At 37.2% G+C, this 17,975-nt stretch overlaps 1 protein-coding gene across 1 annotated transcript in view; it reads left to right on the forward strand.

The window, feature by feature from the left end:
• The window catches only part of WDR25 (WD repeat domain 25), a 76,149-nt gene that overhangs the window by 24,882 nt on the left and 33,292 nt on the right, over nucleotides 1-17,975 (forward strand). The window contains exon 2 of the mRNA XM_009280841.2: nucleotides 13,661-13,808. Within this exon, the coding sequence (XP_009279116.1) occupies nucleotides 13,661-13,808 (148 nt within the window). The remainder of the gene's footprint in view (nucleotides 1-13,660; nucleotides 13,809-17,975) is intronic.

Here is a 17,975-nt window from a genome sequence, read left to right on the forward strand (position 1 = left end):
GCTGTTGGAGCAGGTCCAGAAGACAGCCATGAAAATGATCAGGGGGATGGAACACCTCTCTTCTGAAGAAAGGCTGAGAGAGTTGGGGTTGCTCAGCCTAGAGAAGAGAAGGCTCTGGGGAGACCTTCTTGCAGCCTGTCAGTACTTAAAGGGGGCTTATAAAAAAGATGGGGACAAACTTTTTAGCAGGGCCTGTTGCGACAGGACAAGGGGGAATGGCTTTAAACTAGAAGAGTTTAAAAACTTCAAAGATTTAGACTAGATATAAGGAAGAAATTTTTGATGCTGAGGGTGGTGAAACACTGGCACAGGTTTCCCAGAGAGGTGGTGGATGCCCCATCCCTGGAAACATTCAAGGTTAGGTTGGACGGGGCTCTGAGCAACCTGATCGAGTTGAAGATGTCCCTGCTCACTGCAGGGGGGTTGGACTAGATGACCTTTAAATGTCCCTTCCAACCCAAAGTATTCCATGATTCTCTGATTCCACTGTGATACTAAAAATAAATGCATATTCAAAACTTGTAGCCCTCAGCCCTGTTTAAAAAACAAACTTCTCTGCCACACACACTGTACATGAGTAGACTTTGTGCCCCTAAAACTCAAAGCTTGGTGCCATATCTTAACTAGATGTTCTCTGGAGATGCTACAAAACAACGAACTGAAGTCAGATGGTCCATGATTGTATTATAAAACCTATTTTAAAAAAATGAAAAACACCCAAAACCCCCTCAAACAGGGAATTGTAGATTGTTTTTATTTTCTACTGAATATGGGAGTACTCCAGCATTTAAAAATGCTCTGAAGTTTCATTTTAGAAATATGTCTTAAAAAAGACTCCCTGAAATTTAAAAGCCTTTTGTTTAAATAGTGATCAAAGATGTTAAGAATTAAAGCAGATATTGATCCTTAAATTATTATGACACTTAAAAAAAATAGAATACTGCTTTATCTTGCCCCTTAATGTGGTATTTAACATCAGGCATGTGCAACACATTATGGATACTCTTTCCTTTGGGGAATCTAGATCTTTCTCTATGCTATTTTATAATACTGTTTTCACTATTCAAACTCATAACTGATTTTAAGTGCATAAGCGGTTCTAGTTACTCCAGGTATTGTTTAAACAGTGTGTCTATATAGATGTTTAGTTCTTTGACTCTGAACGTGTGTTTTGAGTTGGCTGGGGAAAAATTTTTTACTTCTAAATGGTGTGGAATAATTTATTCCTCAAGCAAGATGCACTGATTCCAAGTCTCACGCCCCTCTCACCTTCAGCCTGTAATTATCAGAGTTGAAAAATCAACTACTGTTGAAATGAATCAATTTTCATTTATTTTGGGTGAGAGGTTCAAAGCTGAAGTATATAACAAATGATAGGCCAAAACTTGCACAGAAGCGATCGTACTTCAATAATGTAATGATACTCTTAAAAATATCATTTAATAGGTAGTAGTAATGTCTTAAGCCTGTGATTACTGGATCCTTGGGAACAGAGATTACTTCTAAGGGATCCATAAAAAGTGATTAAGAAAAGCGTGTTATTTGACAGTCGGTTTAAGGTAGCTGCGCGGTCTGTGTCCCCACTGGGGGTTTCTTTCAGTTCTGGAAGCTGAAAGAGATCGAAACCTGCTTTAGTATTGCTTTTTTTGGAGATGCTGTTGATTATTGCCGCTTAATAGCACATTCTCTAACAGTACCCTTTTAAAACCATTTTTAGTAACAAAATGTCTGGTTATTGTTCCCCTGAACCGCTCTCCCAAGCGCTGCCTGTGTCAGATTCTGCCCTGCCCGTCCGTAGGAAGATGCGTCTGGTCCGTGTTCAGCAGCAAGTCACTCATGTTGTGATGTGGCTGTGCTGGTGCACGGAGGGAGGATGCTGCTCTGTAAGCATCGTGTGTGCTGCGGTGTCACAACAGGCTGAGGCCCAGACAGCTCTCTCTGACACGTCTCCTGTCTTTGAAACTATTCATCAGTCACTTCACTGTGGCAGAGCCATGTCAGAATAACTGCTAGATTAGCCTTGAAAGTGCATCTGAAATAACCCAAACTTTCTGCAGGGATGACTTACTCCGATGTTGAGGGAAATGATCTTTCCGGTGGAAAGTGAAGCAAAGGTTAGAGAATCTCTGTAGACTGAAAAGAGGAGCTCTCTTCGGTGCCTAAAGGTGAAGAATCACTATGTATTTAATGAATGTAAAAATAATTTTACAATATTTTTTCAGACCCAAATGCTTATCAGGTGGTCATAAATATATTGTCTAATTGTTCTTAACTGCATACTTATGCAATACGTGTATGAAACCGCTAATTGCTTAATCAGAAATTAATAGCGGTGTTAATATTCCCGCAGTTAGGAGGGTAAGTTATAGTAGATGCTATAACACTGAGAGATTCAAATCCAAATTTTCAAACTCAATCTAAAGCTTAAAGTTTATTAACCCCCCACCCTCAACTTCCATTGGCATTAATGACTCTCGTAAGTGCCAACACATCTGGAAATTGGACCGCTTGGATCTTAATTCTTACATAACCAAGAAAAAGGTTAACAAACTTTAAAATTGCAAATAAAAGAGCCAAAATGAGGATGATGTAGTTATTGTGAATTAGAATACCTCTTTTTGGCGAGAATTGTGATCGTCTCTTCAAAATAATGGTATGACTTGTAATGAAGTAGCTTTACTGTTGAAGTTAAACATTATAATGGTCTTTTAATGGCACCTTAATGGCCTCTCTGAGGACTTGTGCGGAAATAATTTTACCTTCTCATAATTGCACTTCATAATGAACTGTAGCAGCACAATTTAAGGTCTCCTTAATTTTTTTCATTGGTTTGTTAAATATAACAAACCCTCTAAGTTACCATTCTGTCAAATAAAGGAAGTATTAGATTTTTTTTTTTTTTATTGTTGTATTAGGTCTATCTTCCGCACCTAAATATTTTGTCTGTCTCAGCAATAATAAGGTAGTAACTGATTTTTGTAAAATTTTATCTATATGGCAAAATAACAATAATGTGTATATTGAATAGATTTGCTGTCCAAGAGGAGAATTTCTCATGATACACTCTTCATTTCATGTGTATGTGTGACTCAGAAGCTAGGTGTCGTGAAGAAGTAGATTATTACATATCCAGTGCTTATGTTATTCTGTGCAAATAGACTGAAAGAAAGTGGCTGTTCAGCTTTGTTATTTTTGTGAAGCCCAGGTGTTGAATGGAAATAGTTCACTATAAATCTGGCACGACTTCAGCTCAAGAGGCACAGCTACAGATATGCCATAACAAAAAGGAAATTTTACAATGAGTTGCTGTGTCATGAAAGCACTCAGATATGCTATTGAATAACTTTGAAACTTTTAACTGTGTTTTCCTGTAAATGGCCTGGCAGGCCAAGATTTCACCCTGAGCTTGTTCATACTTCGACAGTTTTATTTCAGTTCTCATCACAGAGATGTTAATTTTGGGTAAACATCCTTTATAAACAAACTACTTCTGACCTGTAGCTTCAGTTTATAAAGGCAGCAGGGCCTATTTCAGAATAATTATGTAATACTCTAGCATTTATTTACTTTAACTGAGCGATTAAATATGTTATTAGTATTCTGATATTTCATGTTGCAACATCCATGCATGCGTTACGTGTCAATGTTTAGCAACATTTCATCCGGACGCTAAATGTGTGTGTATGTGCTATCCCAACAACTGAAAGTGAAGGCCTCCCTCTGTGAGAGGGTTGTGAAATGCTGGAGGATTGAGCTTGTTTGTCCAGAAACTGTATGTAATTAACAGGGGAAGAATATTGAAACCCACCAAATGGAAATAATGTCTTGTCCCAGCTATCCATCTTGTCTGTCTTTCTGTAATTCCAGACATGAATAACATCCAAGAAATAGGAATTCACTAGTGTCAGTGCTTTCTTTACTTTTTCCATTTCCAAATCAAGGGGATGGAGAAAAAAGTTATTTGCAGGTGAGATTAGTATGTCCTGAGAAAAATACAGCACGTGGGGTAAAACTTTAGCTTTTGATACAATGGCAATATATAATTCACAAATTCTCTAATAGAAATGTCTATGAAATGTTGCTATCAATCTTGTTCAGTCTCTTACCATTACCCTTTTTTTTTATGATTTACATCTTATGAGTTCTGTTTGCCAGTTTTGATTTGAGAGGCTCCCATGGAGGCTACGTTAATTATTCATATTGGCAAAAACCCATCCAATTTGTATACTTAAAACATAAATAATTTTACAGTTTTGATTGGCTGATTAGATGTTCCTAGTGCTACAAGTTAGCTTTTGAAGTATGGAATCAGTGGGTGTATTTTCAAGAGTAGATGGCCAAAAAACAAGCTTAGGTTAAGTGGAGTAGGTCTCGTTATTAAAGCTTTACCAAGAACATTCCCTTATTGTATAGAATCGGATGGATAGCTCTTGCCATAGTGGTGTGGGGTTTTTGTTTTCTTTTTACAGAACTCTATTTTACTTCTCTTGTCTCTCCCTTTGCCAGCTGAAAATGTCAATGTTTTATCTTAGTCCATTAGTGTTTTCTTAAAAACACTTATAGGATGCTGGCAGCTCAAAGTACACTTTTGATTAGGTTTTTATTTTCCTGTTAATGGCAAAACCACCCAAATGAATCTTCACAATTAACAATTATGGAGCCTGCCTTGGGGAAAGGGCTACTGAGTTTCTGTGGGAGGGAAGATTAAAATAAAACACACCAAATAATTGGAAATGTATTTCACAGGCATGCTTAGTATGTTAGTGCTGCCTCCTGAAGCTAAATGTCGTGCTTGTACTTAACTCAGTCTTTGCTGGATTCACGAGGATTAAAGCTTGTTGACATATTTGCAAACCAGTTTTCATACCACCAACTAGTTTATAGTAGTACTGCTAACTTGGTTAGCAGTATGCAACTAGTATTACAACTTAAAATGCTTCTGCCTGAATAAAGCCCCCTACAAATGAAGAGCTATCTTAAGATCTAATGTACTGTTCTATTTTTTTTTTGTAAAAGAGAAGATTTTCCACCTCATTGGTTTGATAAATGTACTTGAAACATTTTAATATTAAAATTTTTGGTGGAAAAAAAATGAAGGAAGACCTTATGCTGGCTGTCTCAGCTAATTGAATTTATTATATTTTGCTACTTCCCATTCTCCTTGTTTCTACAGTAGCGAGGGTAGTCTAGTAATAAACTATCCAAATGCAAACTCTTATTCGGATATTAAAGCAATAATAAAGTTGGCTTTTTTTTATCAGTCACTAGTCCTATGCTTTGGATTAGTAAGATAATAGTGTTTTGAGTTATGTCTGCTGCGAGAAGAAACCTAGTGGAAATCTGTAAGTGCTTGCTGAAATGACAACGTTGATATATACTTCTTACACCGTGTCTAGATTAGGAAGATGGATATAATTTAAAATATGTTCCCTAGCACACTTTTAAACATTCCTGGAGCAAGTGTTCAACACATCTGAAAATGTGTTAGCTTTATCTAGCTTTTCAGAATCCTGCTGAAAAACTCTTTTTTGGGACACTTGGTTTACAAATTAAGCTGGTATGCCCCAAATGTCATCAATCATAGTCTACATAATAATCTGAACATCTATTTACATCTTTCATAATTGCATGAAAATAAGTTTATTAACACTTACAGGTTATACGCTAAGCTAGACCTTAGCTCGTAGTTTTTCCTGGACCTTAGCTCTTAGTTTTCACACAGTTTAACTACATGTTTAGACAAAAGAGTGCAAAGGCAGTGATCCATTTTGTAATTCTCCTTTCAACAAATTTTACCTTCTACTAAAACTATAACATTTAGCTCACTATTTTAAGAAGACACTAATTGAAACAACAATGAAACATTCTAAATCTTCCTGTAGTTACTCTAGGAATTTATACATATTACATTACATGCCCATTCAAGATCAGATTTTTTTGAATCACACAGTGGCTTGGAGAGGCTTAGGCACACCTACCAACTCTAATCCTTGGCTATTTATTGCTTTTCAGCCATTTGTTGCTTTTTTCCTGGCTTTCTCTTGCCTCGATTCTATGAAAAAAAGAACGTACCTGTGCAGGTGAGTGACTTCTTACCCTTACTGCTGTTGGTTAGAGGTACCCAAGGGGCACTTTTAACTCTTGCAATCCTGCCCAAAGCTGCACCTCATCCAAGTGGAGAATCTGAAGAAGTAGCAGCAGCAAATACCCTTTTGTAATTTTTCCGTGGGACTGCTGCCCTTTGGCCCATTGACTTTTGAAGAACCTTTTAAACTACAGTTCTGAGTCTGCTTTGCAAACTAGAAAAGGCATGATTTTCTGTAGATAGTGTGGGGCTTCCTTCTTTACTGTATTTATTAGAAATTACAGGATTTAGATATTGAAGAGATCAGAAAAGCAGTATGGTTCAGGGAGTACCATTGTCTTGAATCTGTGCATGTTAGCAGATATGACGTTCAAATTTCAGAGATGAATTCAGTTCTGCAGTTAAAAAAAAAGAAAAAAAAATCAGTTTTTTTCTCCTTGCACCAGGGAGCAATGTTATTCCAAAAAGGGAAAGGAGAGGGTCATGTCTCTTCAACTTCACAAGTCTATGGAGCAACCTGAGCATGTTTTGGAAGGGAGCAGCATATGTTCTAGTCGAAGCATAGTAATTCTTCGTGCTTCCTGTAACTCAATACTATCCCACATCATCCTTGAACAGGGCTGTTTCTTAAATGCCATCTTTGTATTTAGATTGATCGAGAAGTTGGAAACAATTTGTTGCTGTCGTTCGTGTAGTAGGAGCCATTGACAGAGGAAGTTGGTAATTACAGAAGAATGGCACAACGTGGTTAAATGGAGGGGGAAGAGTTCTGTTATTTTAGTATGGAAGTTATGTTGAAATTAACTTGAATCGCTCCGTTAAAAAAGTTTTTAATTTTGTTATGCATGCTGCAGAAATTAATTTCTTGTTTAGTATTCTTGATTGGATCTGCTGTAGTTCCTTTATGCATGCAAATTCAAAATGCGTACAACTTAATTCCTGATACTTGCTTCCAACCTCTAATTTATGACAATTGAATCATTGTTCTTGGGTTCATTGTGCAATTAGTGACTGTCTGTTTGAATAGATGCACCTTTCTCTTTCTAAAAGTAAGGCTGCTATATTTTCTTTTCTGCAATCTAATTTGCTTGGAGGCAAACGCGTTATAGATAATCATAGAACGACAATGGAAGAGACGTGCCTAATTCCTAATTTATCAGTCTTCACATGCTAGATGAGTTCTCACATTGTTTTGGTTACTCTGCTTATGTTGCTGTGACTTTTTTTCCAGGAATGAATGCCTAGTTTGGACGGTCAGTAAGATAAAAGCCTTTATTCTGTGTCCTATGAGCTGGTTGACAGCCTAGCGGACCCCTGAACGTTCTTCTGTGGCTGCTATTTACTTGAGTATCAAATGCTTACCCTCTCCTGCTTTCTTTTGTGACTTACCAAGAGAGTTTTTATTATCTTCAACCCAAAGTACTTTATTTTCAGGGGCTGTTTTCCTGAAAGCTTTCAGTCAGAAAACAGGATCTGGAAACATATCATCTATAATAAATCTCATCTGTTATATTGTTTAGTTGCTTACATGATTTGTGAAGTTTTGATCTTGAGGGTGAGGAGGTCTGGTTATATTACCTAAAATGCTGGTTACAGTATTTTCACAACATTCCTAAGCTATACAGGAAAGCCACTTCTAAAGCCTTTATTTCCAAATACTATGAAGAATGTGAAAGAGCAATTGAATTACAACATGCCTCAGAGAAAGTAAAAAGAAAATTGCTTTTGTAAAGAAATCTCTAGTATAATTTTGTCACTTGGCTGTTTGTACCTGCCATTTTAGCCCCATATATTAATCCTAGCAGATAACTATGTAACCACCATACTTTCTATACTATGAGAGGAAATGAAATGAAAGCAGTTGATGGAAAAGAAATGGAAAGGCGATGTTATAAATAGTGAAGTACAGAAGAGTAAGAACTAGTAGTGAAATATGAACCAGTGTGACACATTTAAGCCAATTTTAGTAAAATTGGAAAAAATGCAATTAAAGTGGTCTTGATACCTTAATGCCAGAAAGGCATTGAAGAAAATATTTTAAAATAACTAGCTAATTTCAAAGCTTCGAGTCTTGGCTGGTTTTTTTTTTTTAATGTTGGGGGGAAAAAAAAATGTTGGAGAGTTCATTAGTTTATAATCATAGATTTAGGGGAGATAAGACAGTAATATATGCCTTTTTCCTAATAACAGTTGCATATTTCATTGTTTTCAAGATTCTTTGTAAAGGGATAGGATGGACTGATTACTGTTTATAATGTAAAACATTGCTTGAATGTGTGGCAATAAGCAGTATTTTCAGAATAGCAGGCTGAAATGTGTGCTTTTAAATTTTTAACTGAGCAATTAAAATCACATCTGACATCACAAGAAAAAAGAACAACCTCAGGTTTAATGAGAATTTAGTATTTCATCTAGAAATAATACTGTCTATAAGATCTGAGTTTTGAAGTCAAGCAACAACACTTAAAACAGTTGATCTCTTGGTAAAAATAATTGAATATAAATCTGTCCAACTTTCAGACAGATGCATGATAGCGTCTAGTCCTGTAATACTTGATACACATGTTTAAATGCCTGTGAAAGAAGATATGTATCTCAGCCTGTGTATTTTTTATTAACCTGTTCCCACTGCCCAAGTAATTTATTATGTACTAAGTATGTAAACCTTTATTCCATGTAGATCTATGAGTTTATTTTATAAACCTTTATTTTAAAGGTATTTATTATTAGGTATGCTTAAAGTTAGCAGCCTTTGGTATTTAAAATACAACTTTCTAAATAGTTCTAAGACACTTAATTTCTTAAAAACACTTACTTTAAAATTAAAGCTGTAGTTGTTAGAACTGTGACTTTTAAAATTATATTGTTGCAGCCTTTGCCTTCAGCCTTAGGCTGTTCTTGGATACAAATCCTTTTTCTGAGCTCATATGTAGATGCCATTCAGAAGAATGAGTTTGGGATCCTCTTCTGTAATAGTCTGTAATTCATGTTACTTTTTGGCAGAGAAGGCATGATCAACAGCTTCACTCACTTGAAATAGGAAGGTTTTAATGGTCCTAATTCCTAGGGGACTCTCTGTCCCCTGGTTTGTACCAGGCCCTGAAAAAATTTTCTTTTGAGGTTGAAGTCCGGTGGCTATATTGTAACCTAGTTCTATATTCTTTGCAGAATTGCCATGCTCTAAACCAGTTGATTAGTGTGTGTTTATTATTTACCTTGGTAATGTAGAGAACATGCTTCTGGGTTCAGGCATCATGTTGGATGCTCTTTGAGGATACGGGTTATTTCAATCAACTCTGCTGGTTATGCCCATGCAGTCTTTCAGGCTTATTGTTCCATCCTGGTTTGAGCCAGCATATCCAGCATATGGAAAAAGTGAAGAAAGAAAGACTGAAAAAAAATAATTTCCACACAAGTTGTTCTTGAAACACTTGACTATCTCAGTTGAAAGAAAAACCCTGAAATGCCTTTCATCCTGGAGAATCTGTTAATCTGGCATCTGAGTGTTTGGCAGAGAGAGGCAAACTCACATGCAAAGGACTCACTCCTTTGCAACCCCCTTCCTCCTTTTTTTAATGACAGCGGCTGCCTATACAGAGCGAGCACCAGCTACTGAGTAGACATTCATCTGAAGCTTTGGAGTATGCTGGAACTCTCCCTCTAGCCACATTTTCCCCTTATTATGATTAAGCAGTAGAAATGCCATACCACAGGAATGGGAAACTACTTGAACAGACTCTCTAAGAAAATGTAGACTTGATGGTGGCTTTGTGATGATGCTGTGATGGGATTTGAAGCATCTCTCCTTGGTAACAAAAACCAGTAGATTCTCCATTTTGTGGGTGTAACACAGTTAACATCTCTGTCACTTCTAGAGAAAGAACAGTGTGTGTAGCTTGGGACAGACACATTCTGTTACAGCTGAGCATTCATAGCTCCCACTTGTTCATAATTTCTGATTTGTGCAGAAGGGGCATAGCTTGTCCTTTAATTGCCTTGGTTTGGGTTCTGCACACCCATTTCTGTTTCTTGATATGCAATGGCACACCTTTATATGACTTTCTGTGGGCATGGCTGCATCTCTTAAGTGATTGCTGAAGAGCTAACTGTAAATATCAAATACCACTTCTTGCAAATAGCAAGTAGAGCTTCCCTTTTCCTGTGGAAGATGAATATTGAAACTTAAAACTCTGAAATTTTTCTGGGGATGCACTGCACAGTATCCTCCTTGCAACAGGGCGCACACTAATGTATCAAAGTTACACTGAGCTAAATTCAGCAGTTGTGAGACTTGAAGGAAAATCCCAGGCAGGTCATATGGAACCATACCTAGGATTGAATGCGCCCAGATGAAGCTTGCAGAGCATTGCCACTGCACAGCAGGACAGGGTCTGCCATCGTCTTCTGCTTGCCTTGTTTGACTTCTCTGTCCGTTAAGCTGTGAAGCCACAGCAGAAGTGGCACGTCTCACCTTTATTAAAAGCACATTCGTGGGCTCCAGTGAATTTGCATTGGACCATATCTTGATGATGGTCTGTCCTAACTTTCTGTCTGAACTGGCTGCTTGTATGGGGCATAAACTGCGGGGTTTGGTAGCAGGGGCTGCAGGGTTCCCCTGTGTGGGAGGAGGTCATGAGCTGCCCGGCGCTGCTACAGCTGGTTTCAGCTCACTCTGAAATGGATGAAGACAACTCACTGTGGGCCAGAACTTCAGAGGAGCATGTGGTGCCTCTGTTCATACATATTGAAGAAAAGGAGCAGCTGCTGAGGACAGAGGACACAAGGACACACATGAGGAAACATGAGGATGTGTGTGAGGATACACATAAGGTGATGGGAGGAGATAGGGGAAGAGATGTACGTCTGGAGAGAAGGAGCAGAGAAGCAGTAAGAAGCAAAGAGCAGGGGACGAAAAGAGTAAGACGCAAGGAGAGGCAACAAGAAACCTCTGAGCCCTGGCCCCAGCCTCCTGCGATGGCTGTTGTCTCACCAAAGGGATGTGGAAGGGACTAAGTGTAACGCCTGGTGAAAACAGAGGAAGCTGGGGTAGGAATAGGGGAGGAGAAGTGCTGGACTGAAGTGGGGCCTGGGGAGGGAAGGAGCTCCCCTAAGTGCTCGTTTAACTCTTGATCTTTTTTCCTCAATACTTGAATCTGTAATTAAGAGTTTACGTTAATTGGCAATAAACTAAGTGAATTTCCTCAGTCAAGACTGCCTTGCCCACGCGGCTCTAATTCCAGGAGACATCGCAGAACCACCATTACCTGAGCAAAAAGAACTGATGGAAAGCATAACAGTGGAGAGAGTTGTGGTATTCGGTAACTTGTCCCTTGTGCATGGTCAGTGGTCTCATCCACAAGAGTCCGTTTCACATAATGGAGGGAAATGTGCAGCTTTAGGCGTGCGCTTTTTCCATTTATACAGCTTTTTTTTAATCAGGCGGGAACTCAGAAGTGCTGTTGAACTTGCTTTACTTCATCCTTCTTGTGAAAATTGAGTTTTCATACTTAATCACTAACACATGACAGAAAAATATCTGAAGCATGTACCACCTGGTTTTACTTTAATCTTGATTCATTCATTAGCTTCTTCATATTAAAAACCCTCCAAGACACAATTAACCCTTTTTTAATACTGTGAAGCTTGAAATGATCATTAAAACTCATTAAAGCAGAGAAACTTACTTTCAAAAGCAGTTTAATACTAAAATTTTCTTGATTTCTTTTCTTGTGGATAGGGTAGAATACTTAGGGTGTGGCCATCACTGTTCCAGTCTTAACTGACTATTCAAGTAATTAATGATAATTGGTTGCTTTGCATTGCAGAACTACACTCCGTGCTAGAAGATACTTTGATGAAATAATTTTCTATAATGGAATGTTGTCTTCTGAGGATGGACTATATAACAATGATATTGTCAGCGAGTCCTTTTTGTCCAGTAGAAGAAAATATAATTGAAGATTAAAATACATTACCAAAAGTCGTGCTTTTTTCTGCCCCTTTACATTCTCCTGTATTGTGAATTGTGCTGTTGCCACAAGAAAGCAAACATCTACTTATGTTTTCTGATTTACTGAGTTGTTTTTGTTTTTAACATCCTTTGAAATACACAAGCATGCAGTCAGTTTTATTTTGGTACTAACTTCAGTGCTCTTGTGTCAACATACATGAAGGTTGAATTTGATCTCACTCTAAAAAAAGTTTTGTTTTTTTTTTATTCTGTTAATTGCCTAGTCTGTTCCCAGCATTATATAAACACTCTTAGAATTGAGAAATTGATTAGAATAGACAAAATTCAGAATAACCTTCTAAGCTTATAGGCAGTGTTGTTTTCATCCTGCAGGTTTTTGCAGGATGAAAATGACTAATTGCAAAGACAAGTACCATGAAGTAAAATGATTACTTTAAAGCAATAAACTGCCTTGGGTTTACTGAAACTGCAATAAAACTATCATGAAGCACTGTCAAAGTGTGATTTATTTGTACTACTAATTTTGGAAGTAATAAAATGTAGGATTTACTGGTATGGTTATAGCATTTGGTAGCCATTTTATTAGACAATTCAACAGGTATTATATTGTATCATACAATCATAAGATATTTTATAATCTAGCTTTTACTGAAGCAGAATATTCAGAGGGAAAATAGTTTTGATATTTAGCCTTCTCTCACGGAAGTGAGCATACTGGACCTTTATATGGGTCATTTGTTGCTAAACTTCTAATTTTGTCTTAAAACTAGGACAAAAAGAGCACCATGAAAAGGATGTGATTTTGATTATTGTGAACTATATTTACTAACTGAAACTATAATTCAGACTAGTCCTTTTTTCTAAAATATATTATTTGGAAACAACTGCCTTTGTCTTTAAAAATTATTTTAAAAATATGAGCAGAACTATTTATGTTCTGAAAATATTAGCTTTTATATACTTAAAAAAAATTTGGATAACTGGTAGAATAGGATTTTCAGAAGTGCTCAGCATCAACCTAATTCTGTCCAGAAGAAACTGAAAAATGAGAGGACTTAGACCAGTCCTTAGAAATCTCCATGTAGATGCATGATGATATTCTTATCTGCCTCCTCAGTGAAGTTAAGCTAAAATTCTACTTAAAATTACAAACTGAGTGAGAAATATAATAACCTATCTATAGGCAGATGTGAAAGCTGTAATCTGCTAGGATTCCTCTTACTCGATGGAAAGCAAGATATGATACAGACAAAAATTTGGAAGAAAAATGATTTAAAGGGAAAATGTATTTGGATACATCCCTGCACAGAGATAGGACAGCATTATGAATTGAAAAGTATAACGTGAATTGCCATTGAGAGCAATGTAGACATTTCAAGAAATCATAGAAGTCATAAAAATGTGTTACTGATTTGTGCCTTGTTAATTAAATGCCCTAATTCTAATCAACTGTGCAATTATTTCAAACAGAATTTTACAGTTTAGCAGATACAACTTTGGAATGCAAAGCTTTCTCAGCCACGATGATTTGCTGTAGCTCCTTATCAGTACATTTAAAAAAATATTGTGATTCTTTATAAAGTTGTCCTTATCCTTCTTTTTAGGTATGGGATGCTGTGGATACAGGTTGCTGTTTAAAAACATATTCCTGTCACTCCTGTGCTGTTCGAGCTGCCCGGTGGTCGTCTTGTGGAAGAAGGATCCTCAGTGGGGGCTTTGATTCCATGTTGCATTTAACAGATGTAGAAACAGGTAAAGGTCACATAAGGGTGCATTATAGCCCTATCTTTATTGAGTACAGATAACTTTGGATCTCGTTAGCCTTATTCTTTCTTCTGAAAATATAGATAAAATCTATAGATCAAAGTTAGAACTGTTGAAACGTGTCCTCACTGAAAAAAAAATCTAAGCGATTAAGGCTAGTTGGAGATATTTAAGAAAACTGAGCTATCTTTAACTTCATGATCACATGTAACTTCTGTCATCAGATACTGCACAGATGAACAGAATGAAGCGTGTATTTTTTATGCTCTGTCATGATCATTCATTAAAGCGTTTGAAGAACCTCTTAAGGCTGACTTCAGTAACATTTATACATATGGGTAATTTAAACATAGGCTTGTACCTCATTCTCAGTTGGGTTGGTTTTAAGTTTGTGCTTGAAGTTAATTACGTGATTTTTTTTTTTTTTTTTCCTGAATAGGACTTTAATTAGGAGTATAGAAAATTAAATTCTGGTATGAAACCTTGAGACTGAACCTGTGTTGCTTTGATGCAGTTGTGAATTTGATTTGGGATTTGATTGTTGTGACCTTAACAACTAATTTTCTGGATGCTGTCTCTCCTCATGTCTCCTTCACAAACTAAAGTACTTCTGTCAGCTATATTTCTTCTCTCCTTTATGTATGTTATCAGCATTCATACAGTAGCATTCATTGGGGCTGTACATAATAGGGCACCTCTGTGTGTGTATAAATGAAGGATTAGGCCTAAAATAGTACCTTGTCAACTGAAGAGATGCAATTTTATTTTTGCCACTTAATTTATTTGTAAATGTTTAACTCCTGCAAAGGTGCAATATTTTTTTGCAAGACTACAAAAGAAATCCTTACAAAAATTACAAGAAGTTCTTGTCTAGGAGGGTTTTCTCATACATAAAAGTAAGAAGTACATTGTATGTGAATATCTGGAGAGCAGAAGTCCTATTCAGATGAACTGGGAAAGTGGCCAAGGAAATTTGTGAATATTGTTCGCATGAAAAGAAGATTCTTTCCTATGCTCTAAGAATTTATTTTTCTCAACATTTGTCATACGAGAATTATTTAAATTCAGTGATGGCTGGAAGGGAGCTGTTGTAGTTTGGGAATGTAAAATGTGACACAGTTACGGCATATTGATGTTTCAAGAATATTCAGGTTGTGTAATGGGGAAAAGAGCTTTATATATCTGATGTAGTAGTAGTACATGAGGTTAATATACTAAGTTGTTAATTTTGTCAGACTTCTGGTCTTTTTTTATTTTCAGTCTCATTGCAGCAACCTTCTCGTTTCTAGTCTCATATATAACTGAATCTTACTAATCCAAGGGGATTTAATTTTGACTGTATTGCTTACAAATTCTAAACAGAATGGCTACTGCTGTTAATGGGATTTATAGCAGTAGAATAGATTTTATGTGCCTGAGTCATTCGAAGGGACTACTGTGGGGAAAATCTCATTTTAAAAAATCATAGAACAAATTCCAAAGATATATAATTTTAATCATATACTTTAATTTCTAACATCTCTTCGACTTAACTATCCAGTAATGGGATAATAGTCTGGATTAAGTTGATTGTAGTGGTTCATTTGAAAGAAGGTATTTCTAGTGTTTTAGGCAATGACAACAGTAACAAATTATATTTACCAAGTTTCAGAACAGATAAGCTTATAAATGGTTCTTTCCTTACTGACTGGTGAGTTATGTAGTATTTCTAACTACTTAAATAAACTGTATGTGTGAAGGCAAAATTAATGCTTATAATCCTTGAAAATACCAGATATTCATTATTGCCTTATTTCAAGGATGCAGGATTCCTTGTAGCTCCTGTGAACTGCAGTTGTAATGTTGATGTTTGGACCTGACTTTCAGTGATACACACCTCATTTGGAAAAGTATGATATGAGTGATTGGAATTTTATTCTGATTTCCTACGCATGCAGGCCAGTTTCTGATTTCCTTCCCTGTTGTAAAGTTACTCTTTTTTTTCATACATTTCAGTCAATTTTTTTCAGAGAAACAGGGCAAGCAGTTTGCCTCTGGAATCCAAATCAATTTGATATAAAAAGCCTCATTTCCATTTGAAAAACACTAAGGCAGCTATAAGATTTTGATTTACATTAGTTCACTGAATCATTCATTCCTCCTCACTCTTCATCAGTGCTGAGATGATTTCTTCTTTGATTAACTTCAGATAGATGTTAGAACTGTTCCTTCACAGAGGACTTTTAGATACTTTTTTGGACTTTGGTCTTAATTACTTTCCATTGCTAGACTGAACTAACTACCAGTGTGTTTAAATGCAGTAAATGCATGCCGGTGGGATATTATAAATAATAATGCTGTCTCTAAGGCTCTATGCTCATCTCTTGTGTACGTTGTTCTGGTTCAACATTTTTTTAGTCAGATTTGCTAAAGTCTAATCTTTCTCATCTTTGTTTTCAGTATAGATTTTACATATTACGTCTGTGTTACAGAAATTGCTACATGTCCTTCACCAAAAGAAACCTAACATCTGAAGAGAATTACTTTTAAAAGTTTAGGAAAGGTTGCAAATACAGCTTAGTACATGAGCGGTATCAAGCTGCTCAGCTGGGGTTTTTTTTTGTCATTTTGTGTTGTTTTTCTGTTAGGAACATTGTTTCTGCCTTATTAAATCAAAATTGTAGTCTAGCTAATTGTTTGTTCTGGATCTGATGACAGCTAGTTATGAGATTCTTCAAAGGAATGTACCAGCATTGTTGTAACAAACTGTTCTAGAATAAATTCTCCAGGAAATCTTGTTTCTAAGCTTGGACTTAAGTCTGGGTATCCTTTGTCCTAGGATATTGCATTTTCTGGAGTGATTTCTTTTTTTTTAATCGTTGTGATCTGAACAAGATCAGAATAGAAGCAAACACTGAAATCTCATTAATCACAAAGCAGAAATTTTGTTGTTGTTGGCATAGAAATCCTGATGTAAGTGTAGAAGACACATCCATGAAATCTTATCCTGCGGTTTTACACCATCAAACTTCTTCCCCTTGTCAAGTGTATTTAATGAAATTTCTTATATATAAGAAGATCTAAGATGCTGCAAGCAGGAAAAATGGGCTGATAGGAACCTCATGAAGTTCAACAAGGACAAATGCAAAGTCCTGCATCTGGAATGGAGTAATCCTCTGCAACAGAACAGGCTGGTGCTAAACTGGCTAGAAAGCAGCTTTGCAGAAAAATACCTGGGCGTCCTGGTGCTGAATATGAACCAGCAGTGATCTCTTGCAGCAAAGGTGGTCAACTTCATCCCAGGCCAGATTAGCAAGTGTTTACCTAGTACATAGAGAAGATGATGCCAGGCTCTTCTCAGAGATGTGCAGTGAAAGGATGAGAGGCAAAGGACAAATGTAGGAACACAGGAAACTTTTTGGCTCAAATCAAGGGTCATCAAACACTAAAACAGGCTGTCCAGAGAGGCCGTGGTGTCTCTATACTTGGAGATACTCAGAACTTCAGTGGACAGACCCCTAAGTAACCTGCTGCAGCTGGACCTATTTTGAGTAGGCGTTTGGACTAGATGACCCCTGGAGGTCCAACCCACATGATTTGTTGATGCTATGATGAAGAACAGGGAAAGAGAAGAATTCAAATTATTGAGGTACAAGGAGTTCACTTGTCCTGGTTTGGTGAAAATAGATGCTGTTGCACAAGTAAATTTCCGGGTCAGAGACATCACTAGGAAGCTCCCTAGTCTGGTAGAGCCTTCCGACTACCACCCGCTGTTGGTTATACAGGCTGACAGTGATGAGGTTGCAGAGAGAAGAGTCCTGCAGTGATCAAAAGGGACTTCAGGGCACTGGGGCGACTGGTTGAAGGATCGGGAGCACAGGTAGTGTTTTCCTCTATCCCTACAGTGGCAGGGAAGGATACTGAAAGGAACAGGAAAACACACCTGATCAACACGTGGCTCAGGGGCTGGTGCCATCGGAAGAATTTTGGCTTTTTTGATCATGGGGAGGTTTACACGGCACTGGGCCTGCTGGTGGCAGATGGAGTCCAGCTGTCTCACAGGGGGAAAAGGATCATGGCTCATGAATTGGCAGGGCTCATTGAGAGGGCTTTAAAGTAGGTTCGAAGGGGGAAGGGGATAAAACCAGGCTCACTAGAGATGAGCCTAGGGGTGGC

Source organism: Aptenodytes forsteri, unplaced genomic scaffold (genome assembly GCF_000699145.1).
Source record: "Aptenodytes forsteri isolate BGI_AS27 unplaced genomic scaffold, ASM69914v1 Scaffold193, whole genome shotgun sequence".
In the NCBI taxonomy this organism is placed as follows: domain Eukaryota; kingdom Metazoa; phylum Chordata; class Aves; order Sphenisciformes; family Spheniscidae; genus Aptenodytes; species Aptenodytes forsteri.